The sequence below is a fragment of the Boleophthalmus pectinirostris genome, unplaced genomic scaffold (assembly GCF_026225935.1).
Source record: "Boleophthalmus pectinirostris isolate CB_2022bp ecotype Guang Dong unplaced genomic scaffold, ASM2622593v1 HiC_scaffold_2, whole genome shotgun sequence".
NCBI lineage: Eukaryota > Metazoa > Chordata > Actinopteri > Gobiiformes > Gobiidae > Boleophthalmus > Boleophthalmus pectinirostris.
This window is the reverse complement of record NW_026571152.1, coordinates 45,316,801-45,326,368: the sequence shown is the minus strand read 5'-3', so window position 1 is coordinate 45,326,368 and position 9,568 is coordinate 45,316,801. Positions and strand designations below refer to the sequence as shown.

General features: G+C 44.7%; 1 protein-coding gene across 1 annotated transcript in view; it reads right to left on the bottom strand.

The window, feature by feature from the left end:
* Positions 1 to 330: 330 nt before the first annotated feature.
* tle3a (TLE family member 3, transcriptional corepressor a) overlaps positions 331 to 9,568 on the bottom strand; it is a 36,362-nt gene continuing 27,124 nt past the window's right edge. The window contains exons 15-21 of the mRNA XM_055155777.1: positions 9,434 to 9,507; positions 8,880 to 9,129; positions 4,902 to 5,149; positions 2,910 to 3,057; positions 1,580 to 1,730; positions 1,183 to 1,259; positions 331 to 727 (exon numbers count right to left, since the gene is read on the bottom strand). Of these exons, the coding sequence (XP_055011752.1) occupies positions 620 to 727; positions 1,183 to 1,259; positions 1,580 to 1,730; positions 2,910 to 3,057; positions 4,902 to 5,149; positions 8,880 to 9,129; positions 9,434 to 9,507 (1,056 nt within the window). The 3' untranslated portion in view covers positions 331 to 619. The remainder of the gene's footprint in view (positions 728 to 1,182; positions 1,260 to 1,579; positions 1,731 to 2,909; positions 3,058 to 4,901; positions 5,150 to 8,879; positions 9,130 to 9,433; positions 9,508 to 9,568) is intronic.

Genomic DNA, 9,568 nt, shown 5'->3' with positions numbered 1-9,568 from the left:
TAACTCTACCCTAACTCATAAACTGATGTAACTGATGAAAAATGTAAAACTGAATTCTAAACAAATCTAGACAAGTTTACATGTAAAAACAGAATTATAATCCTTCAATAACCTCAACGACACCACTTAACAGAATTCTAACCAGACACGACGCTGAAGCTGCACAGATCTGAGCTGTTAAAACAAACGGAGCTGAAAGTGACAAAATCCAACTGAGATTTTGAAAAAGGTCACACGAGCCGAGTAAAACAAACAGAATATTATTTTACAAAGTCTCTAAATCTGTTTCAACAGAAATCCACGAAAAGCAAACACAGAGCGGAGCCCAAATAAAAATCTACAAAAGAGTTTTATTCCTCGTCTGTACAATATTCACAGCTGAAGCTCTGCTTCAACACCACAGAAACATTTAAAAAACAAACAGCCCCACGAGTCTCAGAGTCCTGCAGCGTTTCTCCACATGTTGAGTCACGAACGGGCAGAGGTACATTCCAGTCAGTGCCAGAGGACTGGGCATGGACCCGGGCGCAGGACCCGGGCGCGGGACCCGGGGGACCCGGGGGACCCGGGCACAGTCTGAGTCCAGTGTTTAGACGACAGCAGCAGCAGCAGCAGCAGGTCAGTAGATCACTTCGTACACAGTGGCCTTTTTGTCTCCAGATCCCGTCACGATGTATTTATCATCAGTGGAAATGTCACAACTCAACACCGACGAAGACTCTTTGGACTGAAGAGAAGAACAGCACGAGTTAGAGACAAGACCACAGAGAAGACCAGAGAGGAGACCAGAGAGGAGACCACAGAGGAGACCAGAGAGGAGACCAGAGAGGAGACCACAGAGGAGACCAGAGAGGAGACCAGAGGAGACCAGAGAGGAGACCACAGAGAGACCACCAGAGAGGAGACCACAGAGGAGACCACAGAGAAGACCACAGAGAAGACCACAGAGGAGACCACAGAGGAGACCAGAGAGGAGACCAGAGAGGAGACCACAGAGAGAGACCACAGAGAGGAGACCACAGGAGAGAGAGGAGACCACAGAGAGGAGACCACAGAGGAGACCACAGAGGAGACCACAGAGGAGACCAGAGAGAAGACCACAGAGGAGACCACAGAGGAGACCACAGAGGAGACCGAAGCTTCAGCTCTGATCTGTGTGATCTGAGAAACTGATCCACAAACCTGGAAGATGCTGGCGCCGTACGGAGTCCTCCAGGCGTTCAGCAGATTGTCCTTCCCTGTGCTCACAAACCATTTACCTACAAACACAGAGAAACATCTCAGACAGGACAGTCATGTTCAACACCAACGCTGAACATCACACTGTCCTCTGATCTCTGTCCCAATGAACAAATATTCTACTAATCAACTCTTTCAGCTCTTGGACAGTGTTTCCTGTGTCTGCAGAGTCTGTACTGACTCAAAAAAACTCAATGTAAACTGTACAGAAATTGCAAAGATTTTATTTTCTTGATCTTTTATGTTTTGTGTAATATCGGAGCTTTAAACTCCACAGAGACAAACAAACAGCAGCTTTAACGTTCACGTTTCAGACATGAAGCCGACGGAGCGTTCGTACCACAGTAGGCGAACTTGAGGGACAGGACGCAGCTCTCGTGCAGGTGGAGCTGGTACTTGTCTGGTTTGGAGTGATGAAGAACCTCCACGTTGCTGCTCTCCATCCCCACGGCCAACCACTCGCCGGTGGGACAGTAGCCCAGAGAGAAGATCTGCACACGAGGAGAAACGTCAGTCAAACACGTCTAAAAAAAAGGATTAAAGTCTGGAGTGGGACCGGCCCGAATCGCGTCACTGGTGAAATATCGCGACAGATACAAAAGAAAAACTGGAAAATGAAGAAGACGAGGTGAGTGTGACGTCTCCCACAGCATCAGGCTCCAGTCAAATGAAGCTCATCGAGGCCCACTGCACGTTCCTCTGATGTGGCCAAGATTTTAAAACTTCTATCACGTTATTCATCTTGTTTTCAGATTTATGATCTACGTACTTGTTCAGAGACGCTTCATTCTCATCTAGAGGTCGTTTATTTGAAGAGAACTTGTCCAGTAAAATGATCTTGCTGCATGGACACATCATTTCAACACTTTCTTTTCAATTTCTGATAAATTTAAGTGTTTAGATTTTACGTTTTGGCCAAGCTCTTTTGCCGTGCAGCAGTTATGGGGGTGAATTTGGAGCCGTGTTCCGTATTAGGAGTTTCAACCACAACTATCATAGCAACAAAAGAACCAATCAGGAGCGAGGTTCTTAACGCCTTTTCCCCGTCCCTCGGAAATAAACATCTGTCAGAAGAACTGAATCAAACTGTCCGAGTTCAGCCGACGGGGCATCAGCTTTTTCACATTTTCTTTGTGTTTTGTCATTTTTAAGCAGATTTTCTGTATTTGACCAAAACAAAAGACGTCTGGGACATTTCTTGTATAAAACTGAGACAAATCAGTGGTTTTGTATAAATCTGTTGGGACAGAGACACAGGGACAGGACTGGGACTGTCCTGGGGAAACAGGGACGTCTGGACACTCTGAGCTTTCACAAACGTCTGATTTTGTAAGGATTTTTACAATCTCTGTATTCTTACAATATGAAATAAAAAAAAAATTGAACAGTCAAAGCTCCTAAAAGTGGCTTCAGACGCCGTCCTGGATTCATCTTCTACATTTGATTATATTTCCATGAAACTCAAAATCAAACAGGACGATGAACGCTCGCTCTGACCACAGCAAAATGAACATCTGCTCTTTAAATCATTTTGTGTTTTCTCTTGTTTACTGACCATCTTAACTTTTTGACAGTGTTGTGCATTGGTAACCATGGTAACATCCTGCATATTAATATACATAGTGATAAACCCGCGACCCCGTGACCCCGCCCGGTCCGCGGTCCGGTACCTGTGAGGTGAAGTCGTGCTGCTGGAGCTGCCGTCCCTCCCTCAGGTCCCAGGAACGCACGGTGTTGTCCAGACCTCCTGTCCACAGTTTGGTCCCGTCATGAGAAATGTCGATGCAGCTCGCCCCGTCTGTGTGACCCTGGAACTGTCTGCACACACACACACACACACACACGACACACACACACACACACGACACACACACACACACACGTATGATACACACACACAACACACACACGTATGATACACACACACAACACACACACGTATGATACACACACACACGACACACACATATGATACACACACACACGACACACACGCACCACACACACACGCGACACACACATTACACACACACAGTTACAAGAGGAAAAGATGACACACATGGAGAGTTCTGAGGAGATAAACCTCAGACTGTTTAAAGACGACGTCTGAGGGACTGAGACGCCACAACCACCAGCTCCAGTCAAATGAAGCTCATCGAAGTTAAGACTAGATCTTTTTTAAAAGTGTCCCACTGTGGGTTAGTGGAACTTCCACTTAATGTTTTTCTATGTAAATGTGTGTGTAAGTGTGTGTGTGTGTAAATGTGTGTGTGTGTAAATGTGTGTGTGTGTAAATGTGTGTAAATGTGTGTATGTAAATGTGTGTCAATGTGTGTGTAAATGTGTGTGTAAATGTGTGTGTAAATGTGTGTGTAAATGTGTGTGTAAATGTGTGTGTGTAAATGTGTGTGTGAAAATGTGTGTAAATGTGTGTGTAAATGTGTGTGTGTAAATGTGTGTAAATGTGTGTATGTAAATGTGTGTGTCAATGTGTGTGTAAATGTGTGTGTAAATGTGTGTGTGTAAATGTGTGTGTAAAATGTGTGTGTAAATGTGTTGTGTGTAAATGTGTGTGTAAATGTGTGTGTAAAATGTGTGTAAATGTGTGTGTAAATGTGTGTGTGTAATGTGTGTGTAAATGTGTGTAAATGTGTGTAAATGTGTGTGTGTAAATGTGTGTAAATGTGTGTGTAAATGTGTGTGTAAATGTGTGTGTAAGTGTGTGTGTAAATGTGTGTAAATGTGTAAATGTGTGTGTGTGTAAATGTGTGTAAATGTGTGTGTGTAAATGTGTGTGTGTAAATGTGTGTGTGTAAATGTGTGTGTGTAAAGTGTGTGTGTAAATGTGTGTAAATGTGTGTAAATGTGTGTGTAAATGTGTGTGTGTAAGTGTGTGTGTGTAAATGTGTGTGTGTAAGTGTGTGTGTAAATGTGTGTGTAAATGTGTGTGTAAATGTGTGTGTGTGTAAGTGTGTGTGTGTGTAAATGTGTGTGTGTAAATGTGTGTGTGTAATGTGTGTGTGTAAGTGTGTGTGTGTAAGTGTGTGTGTGTAAATGTGTGTGTGTAAATGTGTGTGTGTAAATGTGTGTGTGTAAAGTGTGTGTGTGTGTGTGTAAATGTGTGTGTGTAAGTGTGTGTGTGTGTGTGTGTAAATGTGTGTGTAAATGTGTGTGTAAATGTGTGTGTGTAAGTGTGTGTGTGTGTAAATGTGTGTGTGTAAATGTGTGTGTGTAAATGTTGTGTGTGTAAGTGTGTGTGTGTGTAAATGTGTGTGTAAATGTGTGTGTGTAATGTGTGTGTAAAGTGTGTGTGTGTGTGTAATGTGTGTGTGTAAATGTGTGTGTAAATGTGTGTGTGTAAATGTGTGTGTGTATGTGTGTAAATGTGTGTGTGTAAATGTGTGTGTGTAAATGTGTGTGTGTAATGTGTGTGTATGTAAATGTGTGTCGTATTCATAAATTTGTCCCATCACCAAGTCTCGAACCAACAAACTCCACAAAGGAGAAACATTCTAACATGTTTATCTTTTCCATGTCTGGTCATGTACCTGACCAGACTCAGGTCGTTTGTACCTGACTAGACTCAGGTCGTTTGTACCTGACCAGACTCAGGTCGTTTGTACCTGACCAGACTCAGGTCGTTTGTACCTGACCAGACTCACCTGACTAGAGTTTGGTTGTGCAGGTCCCACACGGCGATGTTCCCGTCGCTGCAGCAGGAGAAGCAGACTTTGGCGTCGGGGCTGATGGCGAGGGCGTAACACGCCGGGGCGGACGACGTCAGCTCCGCTTTGATGCGAGGAGTCGGAGACGCCAGGTCCCAGATGGTCAAGGTGCTCGCTTCACCGCCCACGATCAGCGTGCGCCCGTCCGGCAGGAGCTTACACGACCTGATGTAGTTATCTCTGTTCTGTGGAGCACAAAGGACACGAGCTGTACTCCAACGAGAAGAGCACCTGACAGAGCACCTGACAGAGCACCTAGAGCACCTGAGGGCACCTGCACCCGAGCACCTGCCGGGGCACCTGACCGAGCACCTGCCGGGGCACCTGCCGGGGCACCTGACCGAGCACCTGGCAGAGCACCTGCCGGGGCACCTGCCGCTGCCACACGAGCTGTCTTTAGATTTTACAGATTATTTTGAGCGACTGAAAAGAAAATGGAAAGTGACTGTTTCTGTTTCTCACAAACTCAAACTAAACTATTTAAAAGTTCACATGACTCGGTTGTGTGATCTGGTCTAATGTTTCCTCATCACACACACCTGGAGTTCTCTTAGTTTCACATGTTTAAGGTTTCTTTAAGAGTTCTTGTGACGTCATGTGGTAAAAAGGAGGCGCTCCACTGTGTTTTTAAACTCCACACTTTTACTAGAATCATTTGGATCATTTCAGTTGTGGAGCTGCTGTTAAAACAGACAGAAGAATAATAAAGTTACATAAACATGTGAATGAAACAAACACAAGTCCAGCTCTGTGTGTGACCAGGAACATCAGAACATGAGAACATTAGAACATGACCTGAGTTCACAGAGCTCTTGTGATGTTGGATGTTGGAGTTTTAACAGTGACTCTTGTTTTTATGACCAGACTTTCACACTCAGGTTTTATCAGACGTGGCTCTAAATCAAACAGGATCAGTATTTTCTGGTGACGTGTGGCGTTTTACGGCTCGGCTCTCGGGGAACAGACTGAACCGTTTTATGGAGCATTTTTATTTATTACAATAATAAAATAAAAAGGGATGTTGTAAAAATTGCTCTTACACTTTAAATCTTTTTGATTCAATTCTGCTGCAAAAATCCTGACAATTCAGAGATTGATTCCACTTTATAAAAACTTATAATAAAAACTTTATAATAACTACATCTTAATTAGTCTTATTATCACCAAACGTCCACGAGACAATAGTTTAATTTAAAATGATTCTGGAGTGCCATAAACTGCGAGTGTGTTGTGTGTCCGTCCTCAAAGTGTTTTTTGTGTGGCGTTTAATGAGTGATAGATGTAGTTGTGTGTGTTATGCAGTTTGTGGGTGTTGCTCGTGATGTTAATTTGTGGTGTGTGGTGTGTTGTTGTGTGCGTGTTGTGTGGTGTTGTGGGTGTGCTGGTGTTTTGGTGTGTGTGTGTGTGAGTGTGTTTGTTGGTGTGTGTGTGTGTTATTTGTTTTACTGTTTAGTGTTGTGTGGTTGGATGTTCACTTTAGAGTGTGTGTTTGTGTTGGTTTTAGGGTCTGTATTGATTGTGTGTGAAAGGTTTGTGTTACTGTGTTTGTGAGGATTGTGTTTGGTTTGTGTATTGCGTGTGTTGTAATACTGTGTGTGTGTTAATTGTTTGTTACGTGTGTGTTTTATTCAGTAGCTCATTGTCATATGTGTGTGGTGTGTAAGGTGTGTGTGGTGTGTTATGTGTGTGTGTGTTGCTGTTATGTGAGTGATGTGTAGTGTGGGGTTGATGATGGTGTGTATGTGTTGTGTGGTGTTGTTTGTGTGTGTTGTGTGTGTGTGTAGTGGCTGTGTGTGTGTGTGTGTGATTGGTGTGTGTTATGTGTGTGTGTGTGTTATGTGTGTTAGTGTGGTCGGTGGTGTGTGTGGTTGGTGTGTGTTATGTGTGTGTTATGAGTGTGTGTGTGTTTATGTGTGTGTGTGTGTTATGTGTTGTGTGTGTGTGTGGTTGTGTTGTGTGTGTGGTTGTGTGTGTTGTGTGTGTGTGTGTTATGTGTGTGTGGTTGTGTGTGTCGGTTTGTGTTGTTTATGTGTGGTGTGTCGGTTGTGTGTGTTGTGTTATGTGTGTGTGGTGTTATGTGTGTGTGGTGTGTTATGTGTGTGGTTGGTTGTGTGTGTGTGGTGTTATGTGGTGTGTGTTGGTGGTGTGTGTGTGTGTGTTTGTGTTGTGTGTTTGTGGCTGTGTGTGTGTGTTGTGTGTGTATGTGTGTGTGTGTGTGGTGTGTGTGTGTCGTGTATGTTGTGTGTGTGTTGTGTTGTGTGTGTGGTTGTGTTGTGTGTGTGTGTTTATGTGTGTGTGTGGTGTGTTGTGTGTGGTTGTGTGTGTTATGTGTGTCGTGGTGTTATGTGTGTTATGTGTGTGCTGTGTGTTGTGTGTGTTATGCTGTGTGTGTGTGTTATGTGTGTGTGCTGGTTTATGTGTGTGTGGTGTGTTGTTATGTGTTGTGGTGTGTGTGTTGTGGTTGTGTGTGTGTGGTGTGGTTGTGTGTGTGTGTGTGTGTGTTATGTGTGTGTGGGTTGTGTGTGTGTGGTGTGTGTGTTATTTTTGGTGTGTGTGGTTGTGTGTGTGTGTGTGTGTGTGTTATGTGTGTTGTGTGTGTTTTTGTGTTTGTTATGTGTGTGTGTGTTGTGTGTGTGTGTGTGTTATGTGTGTGTGTGGTTGTGTGTGTGTTGGTGTATGTGTGTGTGTGTTTTGTGTGTGTGTGTGTTTATGTGTGTGTGTGTGTGTTGTGTGTGTGTGTGTTATGTGTGTGGTGTGTTATGTGTGTAAGTGTGTTGTGTGTGTGTGTGTGTTGTGGTGTGTCGTGTGGTTTATGTGTGTGTGTGTGTGTGTGTGTAGTGTGTGTGTGTGTGTGTGTTATGTGTGTGGTGTGTTTGTGTGTGTGTGTGGTTGTAGGTGTGTGTGTGTGTTATGTGTGTGTGTGTTGTTAGTGTGTGTGTGTGTGTTATGTGTGTGTGTGTGTGTGTGTGGTGTGGTTGTGTGTGTGTGTGTGTGTGTGTGTGTGTGTGTGTGTGTGTGTGTGTGTGTGTGTGTGTGTGTGTGTGTTATGTGTGTGTGTGTGTGTGTGTGTGTGTGTGTGTGTATGTGTGTGTGTGTGTGTGTGTGTGTTATGTGTGTGTGTGTGTGTGTGTGTGTGTGTGTGTGTGTGTGTGTGTGTGTGTGTGTGTGTGTGTGTGTGTATGTGTGTGTGTGTGTGTGTGTGTGTGTGTATGTGTGTGTGTGTGTGTGTGTGTGTGTGTTAGGTGTGTGTGTGTGTGTGTGTGTGTGTGTGTGTGTGTGTGTGTGTGTGTGTGTGTGTATGTGTGTGTGTGTGTATGTGTGTGTGTGTGTATGTGTGTGTGTGTGTGTGTGTTATTGTGTGTGTGTGTGTGTGTGTGTGTGTGTGTGTGTGTGTGTGTGTGTGTGTGTGTGTGTGTGTGTGTGTGTGTGTGTGTGTGTGTGTGTTATGTGTGTGTGTGTGTGTGTGTGTGTGTGTGTGTGTGTGTGTGTGTTATGTGTGTTGTGTGTGTGTGTGTGTGTGTGTGTTATGTGTGTGTGTGTGTGTGTGTGTGTGTGTGTGTTATGTGTGTGTGTGTGTGTTATGTGTGTGTGTGTGTGTTATGTGTGTGTGTGTTGTGTGTGTGTGTGTGTGTGTGTGTGTGTGTGTGTGTGTGTGTGTGTGTGTATGTGTGTGTGTGTGTGTGTGTGTGTGTGTGTGTTATGTGTGTGTGTGTGTGTGTGTGTGTGTGTGTTATGTGTGTGTGTGTGTGTGTGTGTGTGTGTGTGTGTGTGTGTGTGTGTGTTATGTGTGTGTGTGTGTGTGTGTGTGTGTGTGTGTATGTGTGTGTGTGTGTGTGTTATGTGTGTGTGTGTGTGTGTGTGTGTGTGTGTGTGTGTGTGTGTGTGTGTGTGTGTGTGTGTGTGTGTGTGTGTTACCAGACAGTCTAGTTGGGACACTGGGCTCTTGCTGCCTGATTGGCTGATGTCCCAGATCTTGACGCAGCCTTTGCCGCCGGTGTAGACGTGGCGCGTGGGGTTGCTGATGGTGACGGCGCAGACGACCTCGCCGTGGCTCAGCGTGTTGATCTGACGGGCGTGACGTGGGATCCCGGGGCCAATCAGAGCGTCCGGAGGGAAGGGCACCGGCTGCATCTGCCCGTCTGCGCTCACGTGGAACGAATAGGCCCTGAAGACGAAGAGCAGCAGATTACACTGAGATCTGGAAGTGTTTAGAACCTTAAAAATGTTCATTCTCTTATTTTTGGTTTTATTACACAGATTCATCTCTCCTGCTGAAGTTCATGTCTCATAAATAAACTAAACTAAACTTAATAATTAACCTGTTCTCTTCTGTGGAACATCTCAGACTCAGAGTCACAATCACAAGACTCTGACAGAGTTCATGACGAGGAAACGCTGTAAGACGTTTGAGGAGGTTTTGTGTTTCGTCTCTTTACAGAAGCCCGTGAGACTTTTCCGTTCAGACTTACGGTTTTCCTCCGGAGACGGTCGTGAGGCTGGCGGGGAGTCCAGGAGCTCTCATGTGAGTGTGAGGGTCAAACGCCTGGAACACAAACACAACATGAGAACAAACATGAGAAACTCCTCACTCAGAACCTGCACGG